The 23,719-nt window shown below is 41.3% G+C and overlaps 3 protein-coding genes across 4 annotated transcripts; all 3 read left to right on the top strand.

The window, feature by feature from the left end:
* Positions 1 to 206: 206 nt before the first annotated feature.
* LOC4325354 (DDT domain-containing protein DDR4) lies at positions 207 to 4,569 on the top strand. The gene is made up of 11 exons (XM_015772328.3): positions 207 to 392; positions 534 to 644; positions 1,482 to 1,568; positions 1,651 to 1,688; positions 1,772 to 1,853; positions 1,987 to 2,093; positions 2,215 to 2,377; positions 2,451 to 2,540; positions 2,719 to 2,830; positions 3,266 to 3,308; positions 3,691 to 4,569. Exons 1-11 carry the CDS (start codon positions 255 to 257, stop codon positions 4,286 to 4,288), a joined length of 1,569 nt encoding a protein of 522 aa, XP_015627814.1. The 5' UTR covers positions 207 to 254; the 3' UTR covers positions 4,289 to 4,569.
* A 960-nt stretch (positions 4,570 to 5,529) lies between these two features.
* Positions 5,530 to 15,458, top strand: LOC4325353 (DNA mismatch repair protein MSH7). Of its 2 annotated transcripts, none has more exons than XM_015766983.3 (17): positions 5,530 to 5,781; positions 6,780 to 7,875; positions 8,385 to 8,480; positions 8,917 to 8,972; positions 9,517 to 9,583; positions 10,042 to 10,137; positions 11,037 to 11,165; positions 11,235 to 11,268; positions 11,345 to 11,392; positions 11,560 to 11,756; positions 12,119 to 12,245; positions 12,343 to 12,620; positions 12,772 to 12,957; positions 13,097 to 13,483; positions 13,577 to 13,673; positions 14,163 to 14,290; positions 14,763 to 15,458. In XM_015766983.3, exons 1-17 carry the CDS (start codon positions 5,600 to 5,602, stop codon positions 15,231 to 15,233), a joined length of 3,675 nt encoding a protein of 1,224 aa, XP_015622469.1. In that variant the 5' UTR covers positions 5,530 to 5,599; the 3' UTR covers positions 15,234 to 15,458. The 2 variants fall into 2 exon arrangements, with proteins under 2 accessions (XP_015622469.1, XP_025879134.1); XM_026023349.2 differs by having other exon boundaries at positions 6,357 to 7,875.
* A 983-nt stretch (positions 15,459 to 16,441) lies between these two features.
* LOC107280802 (glycine-rich cell wall structural protein) lies at positions 16,442 to 17,902 on the top strand. The gene has a single exon (XM_026023351.2). It carries the CDS (start codon positions 16,442 to 16,444, stop codon positions 17,900 to 17,902), a length of 1,461 nt encoding a protein of 486 aa, XP_025879136.1.
* Positions 17,903 to 23,719: the final 5,817 nt, after the last annotated feature.

The raw sequence follows: 23,719 nt of genomic DNA, 5'->3' as shown, positions 1-23,719 counted from the left end.
ACACATGCGAATACAGCATTTCAGATTTTGGCCCATCACAGAAAGCCCAAATGGTAGCCAAGCCCACTCGACCACCCCACAGGCCCACACCCACACTCTCCCAGTCCCGCACCATCCATAAACCGCCACCGCCCCACGAGCCGCAGCGCCGTCTCCTCCTCCTCCCCCGCCTCTCCACTTTCCTCCCCTCCCTCCCGCCTCCCACCACCAAAATTTCCCCCACTTTCCCGCCTGTCTCCTCCAGTCCCCGCACGATGGCCTCGCCGGCGAAGCGCGCGAGGCCCCCGGCCTCGTCCCCGGTGGACCCCCCCGCGTCGCCGCCGGCGCCGGAGGACCCCTGCGTCCTCCTCCGCCGCAGCTGGGAGCTCGCGTCGGTGCTCCACTTTCTCCGGGTGAGCCGTTTCGGCTAGGGCTTCCTTTTTTTTTCTTTTTCTTTTTTTTTTGTCCCTCTCCTGCTTCAAGGGTTGGGTTGGATTGGTATTGGCGTGTTGGGCTTACGGGGTTTCGGTTTGGGGATTTTTTTTGGTTTTCAGGTGTTTGAGCCGGTGATCGAGGGGAACCTGGGGCTATCAGCGGAGGAGATCGAGACCGCGCTCATCGCCAATAACCACGACCTTGCCCGCATCCATATTGCGCTTATAAAGGTGTAGTTTGTTTTTTCAGGCTGCACCTATGCACTCCTGACTTCTGTAGTTATGGTTGGATCGTGTAGGCTTTGGATTGCAGAATGCCTGCATTGTAGACAGTTTGGTGATCTGATTTGTTTAAGGCAGCAGATACTCTGCCTGTAGGTTTGTTCGTGCTTGCTTTGCACTAGAGGCATTGTGTATCTGCAGGGAGGGTTTGAACTGAATACACACTTGCGTTGGTCTATGTAATCTTTAACCTTGTCACAAACCATGACAGGTTTTCTGCAAAAAGGGAAAAAACTTCATTTCTTTGTCCTTGTCCTTTTTGTTTGCAATCACCGAGTAAGTTGCAGGTTATGTAATCAGCTAGGCTTGTCAAAAACCATAACCTGTTTCTCCATAGTTATCTTTTAAAAAACTTTATCTATATGTAATTCTCTTTTTTTTTCTTTTGAAAGTACTGAATAAGTTCAATCAATCATTTTTTAATCTTGTTAAAAAACAGTGACATAGTGACTGATTAACTTCATTAACTGTTATGGACATGCCTGTTTGAGATTTCTAAATCACGTGACATACAAATAAAACAAGCTTGCATCATCTGCGTTGCTGTGGGAGGCATCTTTCCTTATTGAGCTATTGTGTACTAGTAACAAGATGTTTGCATCAGTTATTCTTATACTGCATTACTACCCTGTATTAGGGAGACCAAATATTATGATACCTTTTCTTTTCTCTAAGTTTCATTTTTTTTTGTTGTTGATGTAATGACGAATAAGCCTGTTTATGTTACTGTTTTGCCATGTTTGTCTGAAATGATGTTTGCTAAGTTGTAATAGTCACGTGTATCAGGGAATACCACCAACTATCAAAAATCTGAAGGTCGATGATGGATGGATAACGGCAACTGCCAAGAAATTATCAGATTGGTGGACATGGGTATGTTTTAGTTTGCATAAAATTTTTACTAGTGTAAATATAACTAGAGCAGTCCCAGACATTAACATCATTTTGGTTTCAGGTTGCTGAAGGTGCAAACCCGTTCAAAATTAATCCAGGGTATGCAGGATAATGCATTGTAAATAAGCTTTTTGACTATGACTCTTAGGTAACTTCATATCGCGACTTATTTGTTTACCCAGGAAGGAAATTGACACGTATAAACAGCAAGATCCGATTAAACGCTTGTTGATACTTAAAGCACTCTGTGAAGTTCGTTCAGAGGTAACGATTCTATGAGTTCACCTTGTTGTAATTGCAGTTTCCTTTCAGGTTTAATAATCTAATTAGTCAAATACCCCCAAGTCCTTCAGCTTTTAAATGCACATTATTCTGATAGACATTATCTATCCTGCAGCAAAATGACGCGGTATGGTATGTTAATGACGAGATGAAAAGAGGAGTTGATATTTCCAATTTCCGAAAAGAAAAGTTAGGAAGTAGTAGTAACGGAACTATATACTGGTAAGAGAGTTTCTGTTCACTTTCATGTTATCATTTGCAATCAATGAGTCACTGTTAGCATGCCTTTGCGTCCTCTTTTTTTCCTGCTGACACTGTCCATTGAAATATTTCTGCTTGTTAGGTATGATGGTGACTCAACTATTGGCCATAGATTGTATAGTGAGTATGTAACACTTGATTTCAAGCGCAACTTGAAGGGAAAGAATGGTCGTTTGACAAAGCCAGTTATCAATATTCAGTGGGAAACAGTTGCGACTAACCTTGATGAGTTCGTTGAGATATCGGTAAGTGTATTGGCTGTTCATTTTCTTGTGCAGCTTGTGTTTTGTTCCCATATTTGACATATGGTATCAACAGGAGAAACTATGCAGTAAAGGTCGACCGGAATCTGCCATCGGCGAGCATCTTAAGACAGAAATTATTCCAGATGTGGAGAAGCTTCAAAAGGTAGCTTTCAGCTCACGTGCTTTCTACTCTGTTGCGTCTATATTTCCCCAGGGGTGTCCAATACATGAATGCATTTATATTCTACTTTGGAATCAGGATTTATGCTTGGCAGCAAGATATGAAGCTCATACTCTACTTTTATGATTTATGACCACATTTTTGTCTGTTTAATTTGCAGAAGAAGGAGCGGGATTTAAAACGTCAGCAGAAGAAGGATGAACTTTTAGCTTATGCTACAAGTTTCCAAACCCGTTCATTGCGTGAACGTAGGCCTGTCAGCTACAATTACTGTAAGGGGCTTTCTGTTTAGCATCCTTGAGTACACAAGGTGCATGACAACTTGAGACTGTTCATCATATTTTACGAATAGTAGTCTGGATGCATAACCAACAGCTTGCTGGGTACATTGAATTTCATGTTGCATCTCTCATTTCTTCTGCCAGTCCCTCATTTAGTAGAAGTGTAGATACTTTACCCATTTACCGTTTCCAATCCATATAACTGTAAGCCTAGTGGAAAATGATGATTGTTGACAGCTCTCACTAATAACACAAGCTCTAAGAATTGCAGCAAATGCTATAGGTTAATACAGATGTTTTCAGCATTCAACAGGCTCATATTCTAATTCTATTTTTAAATACTCAGTAAAACTGATCAAAGTATTTATGTTTTGTGACCAATTGCTATGTCTTGGCATTGATACCCTTGATTTGCTTTGTGTGCAGCTGATTACGATCGTTCTATAAAGGAGGCAATAAAAGCTGCAGCGTAAGTTAAAACCATTCTTTCCCTTCCTGTTTTCCCCCTAGTTCGTTGGCAGTTAACATTTGGAACACTGCAACAATATAAGCAATTAAATACCTTCGATTTCTTGTGGTACAGCATAGTCCCTCATTACTAACATTAGCAGCATCTGATAGTATAAGCAAATTAGAAGGAGAGGGGGGGGGGGGGATAACTGGTAACAGGTTTGAGACTTGTTGGTTCCAGGAATTGACATGTCAGATTTACTAGAATTTAGAAACAGCAAACTTGAAGTATGGATCACATTCTCCATGCTTATTTAGCACTGAGCTTTTAGGAATTGTTGCTCAAGTAATCCAAATGCAAAATCATTCTTCTTGAAAAGAATTCACGTGCTTGAATGCAGGAAATCAAAAGAATCTGATCCACAGGAGGCAGGCAAAAAAGAGAAGCGTGCCTCACATCAGGGCAATAAAGGAGCCAATGGAGGGTCTGACATTGGTCCAGAGCAGAAGGAAGATGGACAGGAGGATGCTGGAGGGTCTGACGTCAATCCGGAGCAGGACAAAGATGGCGGACAGGAGGATGTCGAGTCCCTTGATGACCTGAGTTCTGATGAGGATGAAGACAGAGACTACAATGGTAAGGATGATGACTCGTCAGGCAGCGATGGAGAAAATGATGTTGGCAGTGATGGAGAAAATGATGCTTATGATCCCAACAAGGGTGATACTGAAGAGGAGGAAGTATTTGTCCCACGTAAGAGGACTCGTCTTGCCTCCCGTCGGTTTGACAAGCCTCCGCAAGGGCTCCGCCGGAGTCGGAGAAATATGAAAAACGACGAAGACGTCATGCGCCCAGGACAGCTTACTCCTCGATCCATGACAAAGAAAACAATGAGGCAGAGGCCAACATCTATCTCAAAGCAGTTTTCTCTATCAGGCTCGGAAGATGATCGTGAAATGATAGTTGCAGACTCTGAGGAGGAGTCCGGCTCACCTTAGATAAACTTATGCCCCCTTTTGCATTTTGTTTGTTGGAAGCTTGTGAATTCAGTAGTTCAGTCCTCTCACCAGCTTCCAATTGTATCAGGTAGGGGAAAGCAGGCAGCACCAGCCACTACTTACCACCCAGTTGCTGTGGTGATTGTACATATGCGTCAACTGCGCGCGTCACCACTTAGGTCTAGTTTATGAGAACTTCTGTTTATCACGATGTCGCTGCTTGCTGTGAAATATTTTGTGCCTGTACTTTGGGCGTTGGAGGGAGTTGAATTTCTGCTGTTTTTGATGGTGTCAGAAGTGGATCAGCTGGGATTTGATCATATTACTAGTACTACTTCAGGTAAACATTGAGAGGAATTATTCATCTTGTGTCACCGACATTTGGGTCACACAGAAATTGGGGTCAACAAGATCACGCTAAGTACAGCGGCTACCAAAATTTAAGTTTTGAAACTTAATTTAAAATTATTCTAGGTGTTTTTCGTTTCATTTTTTTAACATTGACCTTAAAATCATCAAAATAGTAGCAGAAGTTATACCCTAAATTATTTTTTTGCATCGTTAATTTTTTATATGGTTTGCTAGTCAAACCCTTAATCCTCAGTTTCACAATTCTACAGGAGTATATATATGATCAAATTTTGCATTAAAAGTTAAAGTTTCATAATTCTAAAGGAGTATATATATGATCAAATTTTGCATTAAAAGTTAAGTTTAAGGATCTTCTCAGTTTGTTGCTGCTTACAACCTTACGCAACAAACAACACACACTTCAACTATTACTACTTCCTCCGTTTCACAATGTAAGACTTTCTAGCATTGCCTATATATATATGTATGTATGTATGTATGTATGTTAATGATATGTGTTTAGATTCATTAACATCTGTATGTATATGGAAAATACTAGAAAGTCTTACATTGTGAAACGGATGGAGTACTACTTACTAAATTTTAGCATTTCTAAAAAACTTCCTTCCTTAAAACTCTACCAAAATTTGGTAAAACCAACAGTACCAAAATAAGTCAAAATTCGGTATGGTTGATCCCTTGTATGTTTGTCCAGGCATCCGCCTCTTCTTCTTCTTCCTCTATCGAAACCCGTGTCCCAAAAGCGGAAGCGGGAAACAATCTTACCGCCCGCGTCATCGCGCGCCTTCGTTGCTCCGCAAGCATTTCCCGCTCGCAAATTCCCCCCCGAAAAATCCCATTTCCTCCCCCCGCCTCGTCGCCTCCACTCCATTCCCCTCTCTCTCCCATTCTCAAACTCGCACCCTCCGCCTTCCCCCCGCCCGACCCTCGCCGGCGACGATGCAGCCGCGGCGGCGGCAGCAGCAGCAGCAGTCGATCCTCTCCTTCCTCCAGAAGAAGCCGGCGGCGGCGGCGGGGGAGGAGGGCGCGACGCCCGAGAGGCCCCCGCGGCCTCCCGCCGCGTCGGTCGCGGGGATCATGGAGAGGCTCGTGCGGCCGCCGCGGCAGCAGCAGCAGGGGAGGTACGGCGCGCCGATCGCTGGCTGCTTCTATGTAACGCAGCCGTCGTACTGTGAATGGCGGGAGGCGGCTAGGGTTTTGGGGGTGGTGGTTTGGGGGCCTTCCCAGTCGGGTTGCGGCAAAGCTTTTGGTCGGGTTTAGGGTTTCAAGCGCGTTCGTATCACTAGTTAATACTAGACGGGAAGGATTCAATCGATGTACTATTGGGTTGGTTCCAATGTGCGCCATTCGGATTATTCTAGTTGCTATCGCGCGCCGACTTATATTGGTGGTATTTAGTACTTACTGCCACTGTAGGTCTGTATCCAATAAGGGTGACATTGATGTGAATATGCCATGGATCCTACTTTCGTCCCCTTGGCTTATCTGTGGATTGACTCATAATGGGAGGTTTAATGGTTTTGATTGCTGCGGTGTGCGATGTATGGTAGTTTTGGCCTGCAATGCGTGGTCCTAGTCATGTTTGATCGGTCTGTCTCATCTAAGTTTGTTTCAAGTTTGTGTCTGGGTTTTCAGATAGTATGTTAATGCGATCTGTGGTTTTGATTGTACTTTTGCGATTAATTTGCTTCTTCAGGCAAGGAAGGAGGACCCATCCACAGAGCTTCATTTTTTGAAACCAAAATCAAGTTCGAGTTTGGATTGGTCTAGCACAAAACGGCATCAACTACAAAATTGATAATTTGCACATATTTTATCTTTATTAATCTTCATTGTGATTAGCCTCAATGGATATCAGATTTCTGGTTCAGAATTATATTTTAGTGAAGTAGTCCATCCTTAATCTTAGTTGCAGCCTTGCAGGTTTGGATTGTTGTACTGATTACTTAAATCGGCCGTCTTTGTTTCTCTTGGTTTATTTCATTTCAGGGTGTTCTTTTCCATGTACCAAAGTTATTTGTTTGCTAACTGCTATGGACAAAACCAGGCACTTGCTAGGGCCTTCAAAATAGTCGTGTCTTGTTGCGTTATCATGACATTTTCCTTGTGCTTGTTTCAGAGACCAGGATGCTTCCCAGGCTAGACATGTGGAGCAGAGAGCCTTACCTGTGAAAAATCAAACTACTTCAAATGAGTGCTCAAGTGCATTGTTCTTAGAATCTTGCAATGCTGGAGATAACAAAGCAGCCATGTTGATTGCAGAAGAAGGTTCGAATATGACTCCTTTGCAGGAGCCCCTGAAGTCCTTATGGCCTTCCAAAGATGACTTTGTTAGAGCAAGCACACTGTCCCCGGAACTTGGTTTATATCAAAATCTTCCACCGCATTGTCCAAAGAAGTTACCCTTTGAGTCTTCCAATAATAACTGCATTGGAGCTAATTCATCATTTGAAGAGTTTGACGTACAAACTCCTCAGGATACTTCAAAAACAGTCTTCTGGAGATCTTCTCGTGGAGCTGATACACCTTTAACAGAATCTGATTCAGATCAAACTCCTTTGCAGCATCCATCAAAGTTCTCATTTGTATCTCCTAATGGTGAATATGTCCGGGGCGCTACACTGTTTGCACTTGATTCCAATTATACTCCTAGACGAGAATCCTCAGAGAAGCTTAGTTCTGGGCCTTCAGACCTTCCATACATTAAAGCAACAAAATTATTTACAGAATTTGATTCAAATGGAACACCATCACAGAACCATCTGAAAAAGTTATCCTCAGTGCCTAAGAATGACAAACGCATTGGAGCAGGTGCTGAACTATTTTCGGAATTTGATCCGAGTCCCCTGAAACCAGAAACACCAGTGATGCGAGCAGTAATTCCTCGTCTGAAGCGGGTTCAAGAAGATCAACGTGTGACTACCAACGACTCATGCTCTCCTTTCTGGGGTCCAAACAAGAAGGTGAAACCAGCTCAGTGTTCTCCAGTTGAGAATAAGGTCCATGATGAAATGGCTGAAAGTGCACGCAGCAAGTTTGAGTGGCTGAATCCTTCGAATATCAGAGATGCAAATAGAAGGCGGCTGGCAGACCCACTTTATGATAAGACAACTCTTTTTATTCCACCTGATGCATTGAGAAAGATGTCTACATCTCAAAAGCAATATTGGAATATTAAGTGCAAGTATATGGATGTTGTTTTGTTTTTCAAAGTGGTAAGTTTCAATGTTTACCCTGACTGCTTTGATTGACACTGAAGGCTGATGTTTCTGTAAGTTTCATTTTTGATGTCTCATCAGTGCCTATTGGGCAAATGATCTAAAACTGAAGTTCAGAAATTACTGCTGTGGATAATATGCATCTCTCATGCCTTGGTGTCATACTGAGTTATTGCCTAACTCCATAAATAGGAGATGTTTTTTTGTCATAGGAGTTCCCCTTATTTTTTTGTTTGCTGGCCATAATTTGAGCTTCATTACTTGATGCATACTGATAGATATGCAACAGAAACTAGAATTATAGACTGTCTGTCCTAGTACCAAAATGATTTGCCTTATTTAAGGCCTTTTATTTGTTCATCCTCCCAGATTGCCGACACGTCAGAATTTCTATTACTGTCTTAAATCTTTCCCAAAGTTACATACATCGACCAAATACCAACATTTTTTAGCACCTGGGATTGTATAAGTATAACCTATGGCAATGATTGTTCCCTTATTGCTAGGGAAAATTCTATGAGCTCTATGAGGTGGATGCTGAGATTGGCCAAAAGGAACTTGACTGGAAAATGACTATCAGTGGGGTGGGAAAGTGCCGGCAGGTATGAATGCTAGTACTGTCTAGAGTATTGTTTTTATCATTGAATGGTTTAGTTCTGAAAGTCTGCTATACTGTTGCCACCAAGTCTAAATGATGTCATTTACAACTCGTTTATTGTGTTGAGTGAAGTAATGCACACTTATTCACTTGTGAGTACTCTATAGTATTTAATCAAAACATCCCTCTAACCTTTCTCCTGGCATGACCAAAACAACTGTGTAAATACTAAATAAATCAGGATTATAGCAATACAGTTCTTCATTTTTTTTCTTTATTTATTTTGATTTAATTCTGGTCACTTTGTGCTTTCCATATTTCATTTGTCATCTTAGCATTTTCCATGTTCTTTTAATCTGTTTTACCCGACTTACAAACTATCTAGCATCAGTGCCACCTTATGGTACATGATAGTAACCTTTTTCTTATCTTATGTAAAGGTTGGCATTTCAGAAAGTGGGATAGATGTTGCCGTTGAAAAGCTTTTAGCTCGAGGGTAAATTCCGTATCCCCCTTATGTTTGGTCATTTTCAGCATATTAATAATAAGAGTCACTTTGTAAAATGGTACATCATATCTCGAACTTCAGCAGGTTCCTGCTTATTATTCCTTATGTTGGTTATAGGAGGTCTTTTGTTAGTTTATGTACATCTCCATTCCTATTAATTTTTTTTTAGATAATAGAAGTTAATATGGAAGGGATATTGACCTTTGTACCAACTAGGGATGCACACAACAATTTAATTGGACACCAAGATTTGAATCTTGATGGGTGAGTCATTCACTCACGACTTTACCACCACACCCTAATGATATGATAATATGCACGTACTTGCAAGATAAACACTTTATTGTTTAGCACTTTGTCATCATTGATTTCCAGAAAAAAATAGTCCTGTTCAACCATTAGTTTTTACAATGTACTTATTTATCTTTTGAATGTAATTTATATGATTCTTGAGTTGTGGCATCCATTTTCCTCTTCCCTTTTCTGTATCTTTTGGTGAATGAATTGCTCATAAATCCAGCATTTCTTTCAGGTATAAAGTTGGCAGAATTGAACAAATGGAATCTGCAGACCAAGCCAAATCTAGAGGATCAAATTCGGTAAGCTTTCCTTATTGTCATCAACCCCAAATTTATTCTTTCTGGACATTGTACTGATTTCTTTTTCATCTAAATAGCTAGTGGCAAAAGTGTGCTATTTATGCAATTCCAATGCTTATCTTTTAAAATTTTTGACCGATCTCTCTCTCTCTCTCTCTCTCTCTCTGGGAGAGTTCTTTTGCTCTCTCAGGATGTCCAAAATTGTCTGTACCTCGGTATAAACTCTAGAACATTTCTCCCGCATGGTTTATGTTCATCCTTTTATTCATGATAAGCTTTTTTTTTAATCTAGCTATCATTTTGGATGGAGTGTTTAGTTGCAATGTTTTATGCAACTTAAGGATTGAGGCTTTCACACTCTAATACCCTTTACTCTTGTTTAAAGAGTAAGGTAAACTTTCCTTTTGAAGTTAAGAGTGAGAGACTGATGCCATACAACATTGTTTTTCTTTTGCTAGGTTATTCTAAGAAAATTGGTTCATGTATCCACACCATCAACAGTAGGGGACAGCAACATTGGGGCTGATGCTGTTCACCTTCTTTCACTCAAAGAGGTATGCTTCCATATTAACAAAGCATTGTGTTGGATTTAGGCTATATGATTTGCTGTAATGCTTTCAAAGTATATTCAAGTCATATGAGAAGTACACAACAGTACCACCAACCATTAGTACTTTTAATTTTTAGCATGGTTGCCACGCCACTAACCATGACAGGCTTCTCCTCGCCATGCCATTGTGGGTGGTGGCAGAATTATCTTGTCACGCTACCACAATGGTGCAGAAAGCAGGTTTTTGCTCCATGGCTTTATCACTCGGGCATAGCAAAGTTTGCTTCCAAAAATGGTTAACAATTAAGAAAATAAGACCCTGAAGGGTTTATGGTTATTTTTTTTTGTTTAAAAAGGTTAAAATAAAAATCCCAAACCTAATCATTGCATAACATTATCATGTTCCCAAAGTCAGCAAAAGCATGGTGTTATGACATTATAACCAAATAAATTTGCTGAAGAGAATTATATTGAATCTACAACCTGGTTGACTGCTGTAGTACTGTACCACATGGACATGTGAAATCAGCAGGTGTACAAGATATTTACTGGAACAACTTGTAGCTACATTAAAATGGCGTTTTGATACCATCTTTCCCCGAAACATTCAATAAAATCCTAGTGTTATACCAAGATTTAGTTTTATTCTTGCAGTTTATTTAGATTGTTAGCATGATTTTTTTTTTCATGTGGTCTAATGGTATAACAGTACTTTTACGTCAGAAATTTATATATAATAGGTTGATAGTGGTCTAATGGTCAAGTTGTGATGGCGCCTTGTGTTCTTCTGTTTCAGTTTTTTTATTGATCTTATTTGGTCTCATTCTGAATAAAATGGAATTGGTCTGTGTTAGCATTCTTTATCGGCGCTCTTGATCTAATGCCCTTTTTTTGAACTTTCAGATTACACTAGCTTCAAATGGTTCCCGGGTCTATGGATTTGCATTTTTAGATTATGCTGCACTTAAAATTTGGGTGGGTTCAGTCCATGATGATGATACATTTGCAGCTTTGGGGGCTCTGCTGGTGCAGGTAGGCTTTGTGATCTCTTTCCATTAGTTCAACAGATTAGAAGCAATGATCACTAATATACCTTTTCAGGTCTCTCCGAAAGAAATAATCTATGAAACCTCAGGTCAGAACATACTTAATCTTCAACTTTCATATATAAGGAATCTTCAATCTTCACTTACATGTTCCCATTTTTTCAGGCCTTTCAAAAGAAACTCATAGATTAATTAAGAAATATGCTTCAGCAGGTAAGTTCATAATCTTTCATTCTTCTTTTTTTTTCAAACATGTATCTGGCCTATCCGTTAATATATAATGTAGGGACTCTCCTGCCTTATTACCTAAAAAAGGTAAATCTGCAGGTGAACTAGAGGAGTTTGAAATTAACTGAAAACTACTTTTCTTTAAATTGCAGGTTCTGTGAAAATGCAGCTGACCCCACTATATGGGTTATATTTCTCTGACGTTTCAGAAATTCAAACGTTAATAGATTCTAGAGGATACTTTAAAGCGTCAACAAGTTCATGGTTATCTGCATTGAATTCTTCAGTGAATAAAGATGCAGTTATTTGTGCACTCGGTGGACTTGTGAGCCATTTAACTAGACTTATGGTATACTTATCTTCAATCCTTTCCTTGATTATATTTTCTTGCTAATCTTCATGTCATGCCAGTCAGTTGTGTCATTTCTTTTTACTAACTGCCATTTCGCTTACACAATGTCAGTTTAGAATAGTGTCATTTCTCATCAGTATTTTCCTTTTGTTTATGTAGTCTTCCAGCACAAGTTTGCAATAGTTTAAATGTGTCAACTATAACTATATATGTGCAGAGGACTTCTGTTTCAAATCAATGTTCATGTAAAAAAAAAAAACTCCCATGAGCCATACTATAACTTTTATGGTTATCAATAGATTATCTGTCACAAAGCATGAATTCTGTTCCAAATTCTTATAGCTACAATCTGAAAACAGCTAGAGGATGCTCTGAAAAACGGGGAGGTCTTAGCCTACCATGTATACAGAACATGTCTAAGAATGGATGGTCAGACTCTTGTGAACCTTGAGATTTTCAGCAACAACTTTGATGGTGGTTCATCAGGTAAGGGATGTGGCTTTGACCTATGTTCCATTCCACTTAATTTTGTCAAATCATATATAGCAAAAATAATCTTTCTGTACTCTTCACTTTATGGCAGGTACCTTATATAAGCACCTCAATCACTGCATAACTCCATGCGGTAAGCGGCTTCTAAGAAGATGGATTTGCCACCCACTAAAAGATATTGATGCTATCAATGAAAGGCTCGACATTGTTGAGGGCTTCATTCAAAATTGTGGGCTAGGATCTGTTACACTAGAGCATCTACGTAAAGTCCCTGATCTCGAGAGGTTACTAGGACGAGTAAAATCCACTGTTGGTTTATCATCTGCGGTTCTGTTGCCCTTTGTTGGAGAAAAGATATTAAAAAGAAGGGTTAGTTGGTAGCTTTTCACTCTTATCTTACAGATTGAGTTTGATTTGTGCCATTCTTTTTTTTTTTTACAAAGTATGATGTCTGCCTTATTCTTTTGTGTTCTACCTATCCTGCTGACTGCTGAAATGCAAAATTTTGCAATATTTCCAGATAAAAACGTTTGGCATGCTTGTCAAGGGCCTCCGTGTTGGAATTGACTTACTAGACATCCTACAAAGACAAGATCATGGCATCTCAGCATTGTCAAAGGCTGTGGATATTCCAACATTGAGCTCCCTTGGTGAATTAATTCATCATTTTGAAGAGGCAATAGATGATGATTTTCCAAGATACCAGGTATAAATATGGTGCAATGTGCATTATCTATCAACGAAGCAGTGGTAGCTTTTTTTCTGTTATTTATTCTTATCAGCTTATCACCTTTAGTCCTGAACTCCTGATTTCTCTTATTGTTTGATCATGTGAGCTTTGGTAGGATCATAGTGTCAAAGACGATGATGCAAACACTTTGGCTATGCTAGTGGATCTTTTAGTTGGAAAAGCTTCTGAATGGTCTCTAGTGATCAATGCTCTGAGCACTATCGATGTGCTTAGGTCCTTTGCAGCCATGGCATTGTCGTCATTTGGCACAACGTGCAGACCGAACATTCTGCTGAAAGGAAAAGCGCCTGTACTTCAGATGAAGGGTTTATGGCATCCTTATGCTTTTGCAGAAAGTGTAAATGGGTTGGTACCAAATGATCTATCTCTTGGTCAGAATTTATCTGGCCAAAATCGCTTTGCATTGTTGTTGACTGGTCCAAATATGGGCGGGAAATCTACAATAATGCGTGCCACCTGCCTAGCTATTGTGCTTGCCCAGGTTTGTATAACATCATTAAATTATGCTCCTATACTTGGCTACTTATAGGCTTCCCTATTCGAGTGTATAATTGAAGTTGCTTCTGATCTGCAGCTCGGCTGTTATGTTCCCTGTCAGTCATGCGAGTTGACACTTGCAGATGCCATATTTACACGGATTGGTGCAATGGATCGGATTATGTCTGGAGAAAGTAAGGATGCATTACCGAACAGATTTGATAATTCTTGCATGTCCTATTGACCTATTGCTTTGAGTCCAAAATTTAGTTGAAAGAGCATGCATTTTAAATGAGTTAACTTTCACTCGATCTGAATCGTCTGACATTAGTCATAATTTTCATGACTAAATAATACATGTACATACATTGACGTCCGAACCAAATACTATCTTATAATAGAATTGATATTCACATCAAATTTATTGAAATGTTGTTTGTACAATCAAGAAATACTTGGCATCAAGTACATGCCAGTTTTTTTGGCATATGAAATATGCTGTGTAAATCTATAGATTTTCAGTAGAAAGCACTTTTCCAATTTATTTGAGCTGTTTGATGAACCATGAGTCTGCAGAGTCAAATTTCTCAATTCCTTTACATTGTGTTATGTACTTTGTCTCTTATATTTGAGCACAATGCAGATATGAGGTGACAGTGGTCTAACTTGAATTGTTGCCGCAGGTACCTTTCTTGTCGAATGCACTGAGACTGCATCTATTCTTGAGAATGCAACCGAGGATTCTCTCGTCTTGCTTGATGAGCTTGGCAGAGGAACTAGCACATTTGATGGATATGCAATTGCATATGCAGTGAGTATATCTGACCAACTGCCCATCTTACCTCTACCGCCCAAAATTCTTCTGCTTACACTGTTTGAGCACCATGCACTTCCATGGAAGTAGATGTTATTACTATGGCCTAAAGTTCCTGCAGCGCATGGTATGAACTAATCTGGGCTAATGCGCAAATCAATACTGGTTTTCACATGCATGGTCTTTGTGACACCAATTGCTTTTTTTTTTTTTTTTTTGCTCTAGACATGTTATGTGATTTTGTTGCTCAATAGGCTACAGTATGGGTAGGCTAGATAATGATCTCTCGTGAAAGCTATGAATTTATGCTCTGCTTCTCTATTGCTTTAGCTAATGGGATTTATGACCTTATTACACCTATCGATTAAGGTACTAACGAGATATGTGGAGTTGGTCTGCTCTTATAGATGGATAACACTAACTACTTTTTTCCCCTTGATTCGTTGATTTCACATTTATCATCGTCCAGGTATTCCGACACCTTGTCGAAGCGGTCCGATGCCGTCTGCTCTTCGCAACTCACTACCATCCTCTCACCAAGGAGTTCGCCTCTCACCCCCACGTCACCCTTCAGCACATGGCCTGCATGCTGAAGCCAAGAAACGGCGGCGACGGCGGCGAGAAGGAGCTCACCTTCCTCTACCGGCTCACCTCGGGCGCCTGCCCGGAGAGCTACGGCCTGCAGGTCGCCACCATGGCAGGGCTCCCGAGGTCGATCGTGGAGAGGGCGTCGGCCGCCGGCGAGATGATGAGGTCGAAGATCGCCGGGAACTTCAGGTCGAGCGAGGAGCGTGCGGAGTTCTCGACCCTCCATGAGGAGTGGGTGAGGACGATCGTGGCGATCGGCGGCGTGAAGGACGCGCACCTGGACGAGGACACCATGGACACGCTGTTCTGCGTCTTCCATGAGCTGAAGGCTCACTTCAGGAAACGGAGGTGAGCGTTGAGCGGTCAGCACTAACCATCACTAATTATCAATGTTTATATCCATGTAAGTGCCATCTTTTGCGTGTCCGGTGTTATCTTTTATTATGGGTAATCAGGGGTTTTTAATTGATGGCTCTAGTTCTGTATATATACAGTATGTCGTATACTCAATCAGAGCTATAGTAATCTGGCCTGTTTGACTGAAGCTCAGAATGATCTACTCCCCTATTTCACATTATTTATTGTCTGCTTCGTACTAAGTCAAACATGTATATTTTATCATTAATTATAATTATATAATCTAACATTATGAGAAATGCTTTCATAATAATCATATGCTGTTAAACTATATGGATTTTTTAAAATTAATGGTCAAACATAAACATGGGTTAGGATAAATAATTTGAAACCGAGGGAACAATAGATTATAAGGTTTATTAAAACAACACCCTTCAGAAGCTATTTTAGGCAGGGGTTTACAATGTGTTAATGGATACATCATACATCATACATGCACGATGGGATTTCTCCTGAAATCGAGTACTGATGAAGCATGCTGGGACGAAGAAATTAACGAGCATCTCAGTTTCAAACCTTCCATTCAATGTACAATTCAGACTGAAATGCAACACAAAGGGCAGAGGAATGGACTTGTTCTGCTGCATCAAGCATAGCATCCAAACGCATTCCGAGCTGTAATAAGCTGTTGCTCTGCTCCTCCCACCGCTCAGGCGCTCACCCACATCGATCGCCTGCTTTCTTCTTCCCAATCCCAACACCACGAGCTCGCCATCAATATGCACGGCCGCATACACACGCATGCCATTGCCATTGCCATTGCATGCACGAGTGAGAGAGTTCACATGACAAAAGAAGCGAGAGCTATCCAACCAAAAACCAATCAAACCAAGCAAAAGCACACGCCCAGCTAAGCCAAGCTCACCTAGATGCATGGGGAATCCACCTTAAAATTGTCAAAAGGCTGCGCAATTAATCCGTAACAAACAAACACACACACTAGTCAACCTTCCCCTGCTCCCCAGTCACCCACCACCAGATCAACCAAAAGCAGAAGAAGCAGCCATCTCCACCCGTGGATTCTGCAGCTTAAATACCTCTCCTTTCTCCCGCTTCCGCTGCACACAACACACACGCAGCAATAGTCGAGCACGAAGATAGTGGATAGGCTAGCTGTAGCTAAGCTCATCGGGGATTCTGATCATGGCCAACCGGCGGCCGGTGCTGGTGCTCTTGCTCATGGCCGCCGTGTGGGTGGCCGGCGTCGTCGTCGACGCTCGGCATGACCCTGCGGTGGCGTGGGTATGGAGGCAGAGCATGGTGGGGGGCGAGGGCTGCGGCGACAAACATAGTACAGCCACCATCAGTGGTGGCGGTGTCGGTGTAGGAGGTGGCGAGGGTGGCGGTGTTGGTGTAGGTGGCGGCGTGGGTGGTGGCACTGGCGGTGGGGCTGCAGGTGGTTTGGGTGGAGGTGGAGGTGGAGGCGGAGGCTTAGGAGGGAGTGGTGGTCTTGGTGGAGGAGGCATGGGTGGCAGTGGCGGGTTTGGAGGTGGAGGTGGAGGTGGAGTTGGCGGTGGTGTTGGTGCTGGATTCGGAAGCGGAGGGGGTGTAGGTGCCGGTGGTGGTCTCAGGGGTGGAGGTGGAGTAGGGGCGGGTGGTGGCGGTGGATTTGGTGGTGGTGCCGGGGGTGGTGGTGGCATTGGTGCTGGTGGCGGTTTCGGAGGAGGTGCTGGTGCAGGAGGTGGAGTTGGTGGTGGGGGCAGATTCGGAGGAGGTGGAATGGGTGGTGGCGGTGGGTTTGGAGGTGGTGCAGGAGGTGGAGTTGGTGGTGGGGGCGAACTCGGAGGAGGTGGAATGGGTGGTGGCAGTGGGTTTGGAGGTGGTGCAGGTGGTGGGTTTGGTGCCGGAGGGGGTGTGGGTGGTGGCATAGGAGTTGGCGGAGGCATGGGAGGTGGTGCCAGTGGTGGCATTGGAGGTGGTGCTGGAGGTGGCATGGGGGGCGACATAGGAGGAGGTGCTGGAGGCGGCGTTGGAGGTGGCGGTGGGGGTGGGATGGGAGGTGGAGGAGGTTTTGGAGGCGGTGGCGGTGTTGGTGGTAATACAGGTAGAGATTTCGACGGGGGCAAGGGCAATGGCCTCAATGGTGGTGATGGTGCTAGTGGAGGCATTGGTGGAGGTGCCAGTGGTGGCTTTGGAGGTGGTGCAGGAATCGGTGAAGGAGTCGGCAATGGCTTTGGGGTTGGAGCTGGTGCTGGCACAGGATTGGGCAGCGGCTTCGGATGGAGTGGTGGTGCTGGAGGCGGGTTCGGAACTGGTGGTGGAAGCGGGTTCGGCGGAGGCCTTGGAGGCGGTGGTGGTATAGGTGGAGGACTTGGAGTGGGCGGTGGCACTGGGGGTGGGTCTGGAGCAAACGAAGGTGCTGGGATGGGGGGCGGTATTAGTAGCGGAGCTGGAGCAGGCGGCGGACTTGGAGTTGGTGGCGGTGGTGGTGCAGGAGGAGGAATTGGTGCAAGCAGGGGTGCTAGAGGTGGGTCCGGAGCAGGTGGAGGTGCCGGGATGGGTGGTGGCGTTGGTGCCAGAGCTGGAGGAGGCGGAGAACACAAAAGAGGTGGCGGGAAGCACCATGGCGGAAGTGGCAGTGGGGTCCTAGGTCGTTTCATTTGAGCGTGGCCAAACGAAGGGAGCGCATGCATGCTGGATTAGTCTCTTGGTTTCAGCTTTGGATCAATAATTAATCGAACAGTAGCTAATAAGGATGATATGTCTCACTCTAGTTTGGTTATTAGGGTCACTAGTTTCGTCTTCCGCCACTTAATTTCTTACCGTATTTGTATTTTGTATTTCATGTTTCATTTATGCCCACCTTTGGAATTACAGAAAAATTGACTACATTGAGAAATTGAAACTAATTGTGAGCTGCAACTAGCCCAAGGTATCACATCAAGAAAAGGTACCATTGATGGAGGTACCCATAATTTCTTACCACGCGTCAGTCTTTCCTCCCGTGCGAAGCTCTCCTACGCACATGGCTCACTTTGTTTTCACCGTAGTTATTTAAACTTGAACCAATGGATGAATTGACGGAGCTTCTGATTCTGGTTCATCAGAGGATCTGGTTCTATTTTTTTTCAGATTGAACCGCTGGTATGATCCAGTTTTAACAACTATGATTTTCACTTACTTCAAAATACTTCGGATAAGAAATCTAGATAGAGCTCACGCTGGACATTGGCGTGAAGAAAGGCGTAATTGAGTTCACGCAAGTACGAGCCACGGGGGTTGTGAAGTGGGAATCACATGTCCGGGCATGCGAGAAAAAACTACATGGACTTTTCCATTGCCTCACGTGACATTTACTCCCTTCTTATCCAGATTCGTTGTATTAGAAGGGGATGTCCTAGGTTAAGTTTTTTTTTAAGATAATGAAATAAAACATCCTGGTCTTTGCTTGAGCTACAACCAATTATTATAAGGTTAAGTTTTTTTAGGACGAAGAAAGTATGATCTACTCCTTCTGTCTCATATAGTAACATAGTATCGGATGAGACATATCGTAGTACTAGGATGTGCCCCATCCAATACTAGATTGTTATATTATAAGTCATAGGGAGTACATTAACTATATATTTCATATACCGTCCAATATGCCGTCAAGTGTTTTTTTTTTATGTTTTGACTTAACTACTCCTTCCATTTTAAAATATAATTATTATTGAAGTTTTTGATACGTAGAGAAATTGTTTTAATTGGTTGAAAAAAAAGGAGGAGGAATGGGAGCTATATCTTGGGATAAAATTTGAAGCTAGAAACAACTATAGCTTGAAACAGGCGGAGTATTTGCTAACTTAAATATTGAGCCTTCGGGTTTAAACAGATGGACGGCCCATATCTAGCCCACATAACACACGTGACGAATCTAGGCCCATGGCTGTGCTCGTACGTGATCCATCTGGGCTTTAATTGGGCTGTACCAACAATACGGTAGACTCCTCAAAGGACAAAGCCCACGTGGCCTTCAAATTTCTCTTCTTTCATTTTTTTTACTAGCAACGAATATCTTATATCTCCAGTCTCCGCTACAATAGATAAGCCCAACGCACTGCAATATAATTTAAATGTTGAATCAATCAAGCGACGGAAAATACAAATTAAACACTGTCAGTCACTGTCACAGTGAGAGCAAGTATATAATAGTAGGCTATAAGCCAACTATAAGCTTATGTGGATGAAAAAGAATTTGAAAAATAAAAAGGGTTGACTCTCATGCAAGAGCTAGCTATTCACACACTTCAAGATAAATACATTAAATGCATAAGTGAGAGATAGAGAGAAGGAGAAAAAAAGATATAACATTATAACTCATTTACTATACATGTGAACTCTAACATAAGCTATAAGCTTATAGTTGGCTATATTATTAAACTTGCTCTGAAGCTAGTTAGCTAGCTCCAACTGTACTGTACACTGAACTGAAACACACGGATGAACAAAATGAAACATGGGAGTTTGATTATGGAGCTGTTGCGATCTCCCGTGATTAATTATTTCAAACTAGGTTAATTAATTAATTAGATACCCCACATTATTAGATATCTTCATCCAATCATAGAGCCATGCATGGATATATATCCTACTATAGCTACCATGATCTGCTGGAGATGAATGATAGGATGGAATGATATGGTTAGAGTAGAGTAGCTAGAAAGACTGTCTCCCTGATCCCACAAACTAATTAAAGGCAAACACAGCCTTTGAAAGCACCTAGTAAAGGGGTACTACTACTACTACTAATTGAGTGGGCAGGCAAGCATGCATGCCCACCATTTTGACCAGCCAATCAATATTGATGATCAATTTCAACACAAGTAATGGGGCTAAATTGGAATGGCCAGATTGTGATATTTTAAAATTGGGACAAAAAAAAATCTATTTTCACTATTTGACCTGCGGGGTAAGATAACCCTAGGTATTTTGCTTACACAGCAGCAGCGTAACCCGTGTGAAAACGACCAACGACTTGAGCTAAGCCTTAGAATTGTGCTTTAGCGTGTGATAGACGAGGGGATTTAGCCTTAGAACTGTGCTTTAGTGTGTGCCTGAAACTCGCAGTCGAACCAATACCTGAGGAGTGTTATTAGAGCCACCTAATCAAACTCAGTTAGAGGCTCGTTCGCCTATTTCCACTATACTCAATCTGCTTTCTTTCTTGATTGTAGTTTTGGATATCACCATGGGTCTTTTTAGCTGAATATTGGAATGAAGGGCTTGGTCTATCTCCCTTCTTAATTATGCTAAAAAGAAAAATTTTGGCAATGCCAATAAGCTAGGGTGTTCATTCGGTTTGCTACCAAAAATATTTTTTTTACCAGAAATATTGCCAGGGCTTTACCCAGCAGTGTAATTTTATAGAACTCAAAAAATATTTACAAAATTAAGGAGGAAAGAAACCAAATAAAAACTATAAAGTTTGTAACCAATCAGAAACAATTTGTTTTAAGGGGTCCTTCATTCTGCACATATGCAGAAGAACTTCTTTCACAAAAAGTGATCTCCAAGCTTGGAAGGAGGGCTGAATATTCTGGAAGATTAAACTATTTCGTTGTTTCCAAATGTGCCATGCTGCTAAGAAGAAAACCTCCAGAAAGCCCCTCCAAGCAAACTTGAGTCTTGCTAGAGTGATCATCTGAAAGAACTCCAAATTTTGATTCCACTCTATTCCTAAGTGTCGCCAACATTGAGCACTGAACGGGCATGTGAAGATTGCTACCAAAAATATCGGCAGAAAAACAAACAAATTCTACGCATTACCAAAATTTTGGCAACAAATCAAATAACCTTTCTTTGTAAAAAAATGGCATGTCAAATCCTGCCATTGCCAATTATTTGGTAATGTTTGGATTATCAGTGATCTAAACGAGTGCTAAAAATACCACAATAGTACTTCGGCTCACAATATGCTAATGTCTTATATGTAGTAAATATATATTTAATAAATATACTTATGTTTATGAACTGCCAAAATATTTTTTTTGTCTATATACCAAGCTCCAATTCTAACAATTATTGGGGGCTATAAAACCTGGCCCATTTCCATGAGTGAAACGTGGACCATATATGCTTACTCCAGTTGAAAGTTGAAACGAATCTAATTGGGTTTTTGGCTGCATTGTCTTCACCCATTCAGCAAGACACAAATAATGCATATGCATGGACCATGCATGGTCGCAGACAGATTAAATCCGGAGTGGATTTGGTGTTCTTTCCTGATTCAATTAATCAAATATAATTACTCTTGCACCAAACATAAATTTCAAGACCTGATGATATATTGGGATGTAAAGAATCTTTAATGCAATTATTCTTTTTCTTGAAGGTGTAATAATAATAGTATTATAGACAATGATAAGTAAGTACCTTTGATTTAATAAAGACAAAGTTTCGAATCCACAACCTCCGCGTGCCACATGAATTTCCTGTGCACACCTAATATATCTCAAATAATTCCAAACTCCAAAGAATATGCCCTTCTAAAATCTTCCAAAATGAACAATAAAATAAAACTGTGACACCTAATTAAGCATGCGGAGAACAAAAATTTGCATGTTGCAAGTCAAATCAACAGGCACACACACATCAAATCAGAATAGTAAAATATATATAATCAAGCACACTAATTAACCGTTTCATTACAACCGTACCGGTGGTTGCATGCAAACCACTCCTGGTTCAGGGACAAAAGTATGTGTGCACACAGACATCACACTATCAGTTCAGAGGGCCCACCTGCAGATACCATCGCCATTGTTTACTTGGAACCTTGCACAGTGACGTGTGGATTGGGGAATAAAAGCAGAGAGCTTGCTTGTCTGATTCCCATGAGAAAAAAAATAAAAAAAAAATTCTTGAGGATGATGCAAATATTTGGAATTTATTACTGCTATATGTTTCTGGGGAATAATAAGTAAATCAATGAATTAATCATTAAATATATCTGTGCTCCTGGTGTCACTGTGCATAATGTAATGCAGTGCAGTGCAACCACCCCCCACGGGGTAAAATAATAGCCGCAATAAACCTCTGCAGATGTGGCCCACAATCTGGAGGAATTTTTAGTTTCTCGTGAAGTGCGTCTCTGGGATTGCGGGCCCACCCATTTACCACGAGTAGAAAATAGTAAAAATACTACGAGTAAATTACTCTTCGGCTGAAAAACAAGAAAAGATAGTGACGATAATTTCATTTCATTATAAAAAAATAAATCCTTCAATTAAAACCATTTTTCATTTCTCTTGTCAAAATGATTTTGCAATGATAAAATCCTTTTGATCATGCTTGACAAGAAAAACACGTATCGACATTCGCCACTATTTTGCTGTCAGACGAGGTATTTTGTATCCAACAATACATAATTAATTAGGAAAAACTGAAAAAACCATAATGGGACACAATTTGGGTACGGTTGGCTGTTATGTACAACGCTCTCCTGCAACCTGCACCCATTTCACTTGCTACAGCAACAAGCTGCGTTGTATAAGGCAACCGAACAGGCCGTTTGGTTTGATCATGTTCTTTCCTTAAAATTTTTCACGAACGGGAAAAGGGTTCTTTCCTTAAAATGAGGCACTTATTTTTTATATAAACCATCGGCAATGATCTGACCGTTCGAAAAATGGTGCTTCATACCCGTAGCGTGCAGTAAAGCCTAGTTAGAGAGTTGGAGATACAAAATCCTTATCGCATCAGTACATCACATTACTCTTTTTTATTAAAAAAAAAAGAAAAGCAACAATATTGTCTTGTCATAGTATTTGTAGCCAGTATAGCCGAACGCATCTGAACGGATATATTTGTACAAATAAAATTTATTTTTATATAGAAGTATATTTTAGGACAGAGATAGTATTTTTTTTTAACAAACTCATAGGGACAGAAAATCAGAATTGCATCCCTGCACTTGTTCAGGGAAGGCATCATGTGCACGCTGATGCAGTAACTAAAATTACTAAAATTTACTACTCCTACTACCCTGCATTGTGCAGACTGTGCTACATCAGAGAGAGGGCATGACATGAACCTGTTGCAATACTGAAACCTGTGGATTGACTTAGTTTATACCCTGATGGTCCCACAAAGTAGTAGTTCTACATTCTGGCGACCTGTCCATACATGCATACCACAAACAAGAGATCTGTATTGAGCATCGTATACCCAAATTCTAAATACATATATTACCACTTGGTTTTAGTTAATTTGGGTTTGTTTCTCCTAATCTCCTTTTATGCATATGGTGCCAAAGCATGTAACTTTGACCACGCTTAGTGGTCTCCACTTAGTAACTTCTTTAAAGTCCAAATTAATTTAGGGTACTTTGATTATTTTAGCTAAAACAAAGTTATTAGTACGTTGGTATGTATGCCATGGTCAAAATCATTAGTTAGGGGTTGTAAATGGTACTAACCCAATAGTTTAGTAGGATAAACT

Source organism: Oryza sativa, chromosome 1, assembly GCF_034140825.1.
Source record: "Oryza sativa Japonica Group chromosome 1, ASM3414082v1".
Taxonomy (NCBI): domain Eukaryota; kingdom Viridiplantae; phylum Streptophyta; class Magnoliopsida; order Poales; family Poaceae; genus Oryza; species Oryza sativa.
Note: the sequence above shows the minus strand (reverse complement) of the source record. Positions and strands in the feature narration are given on the sequence as shown.

Excerpts from the sequence above, each read along its gene's own strand:
- LOC4325353 (XM_015766983.3), top strand. The coding sequence starts at position 5,600 with ATGCAGCCGCGGCGGCGGCAGCAGCAGCAGCAGTCGATCCTCTCCTTC. Across the intron at positions 7,876-8,384 it reads TTGTTTTGTTTTTCAAAGTG|GGAAAATTCTATGAGCTCTA; the intron begins GTAAGTTTCAAT and ends CCTTATTGCTAG. Across the intron at positions 14,291-14,762 it reads GATATGCAATTGCATATGCA|GTATTCCGACACCTTGTCGA; the intron begins GTGAGTATATCT and ends ATCATCGTCCAG.
- LOC107280802 (XM_026023351.2), top strand. The coding sequence starts at position 16,442 with ATGGCCAACCGGCGGCCGGTGCTGGTGCTCTTGCTCATGGCCGCCGTG.
- LOC4325354 (XM_015772328.3), top strand. The coding sequence starts at position 255 with ATGGCCTCGCCGGCGAAGCGCGCGAGGCCCCCGGCCTCGTCCCCGGTG. Across the intron at positions 1,569-1,650 it reads TATCAGATTGGTGGACATGG|GTTGCTGAAGGTGCAAACCC; the intron begins GTATGTTTTAGT and ends TTTTGGTTTCAG. Across the intron at positions 2,378-2,450 it reads ATGAGTTCGTTGAGATATCG|GAGAAACTATGCAGTAAAGG; the intron begins GTAAGTGTATTG and ends TGGTATCAACAG.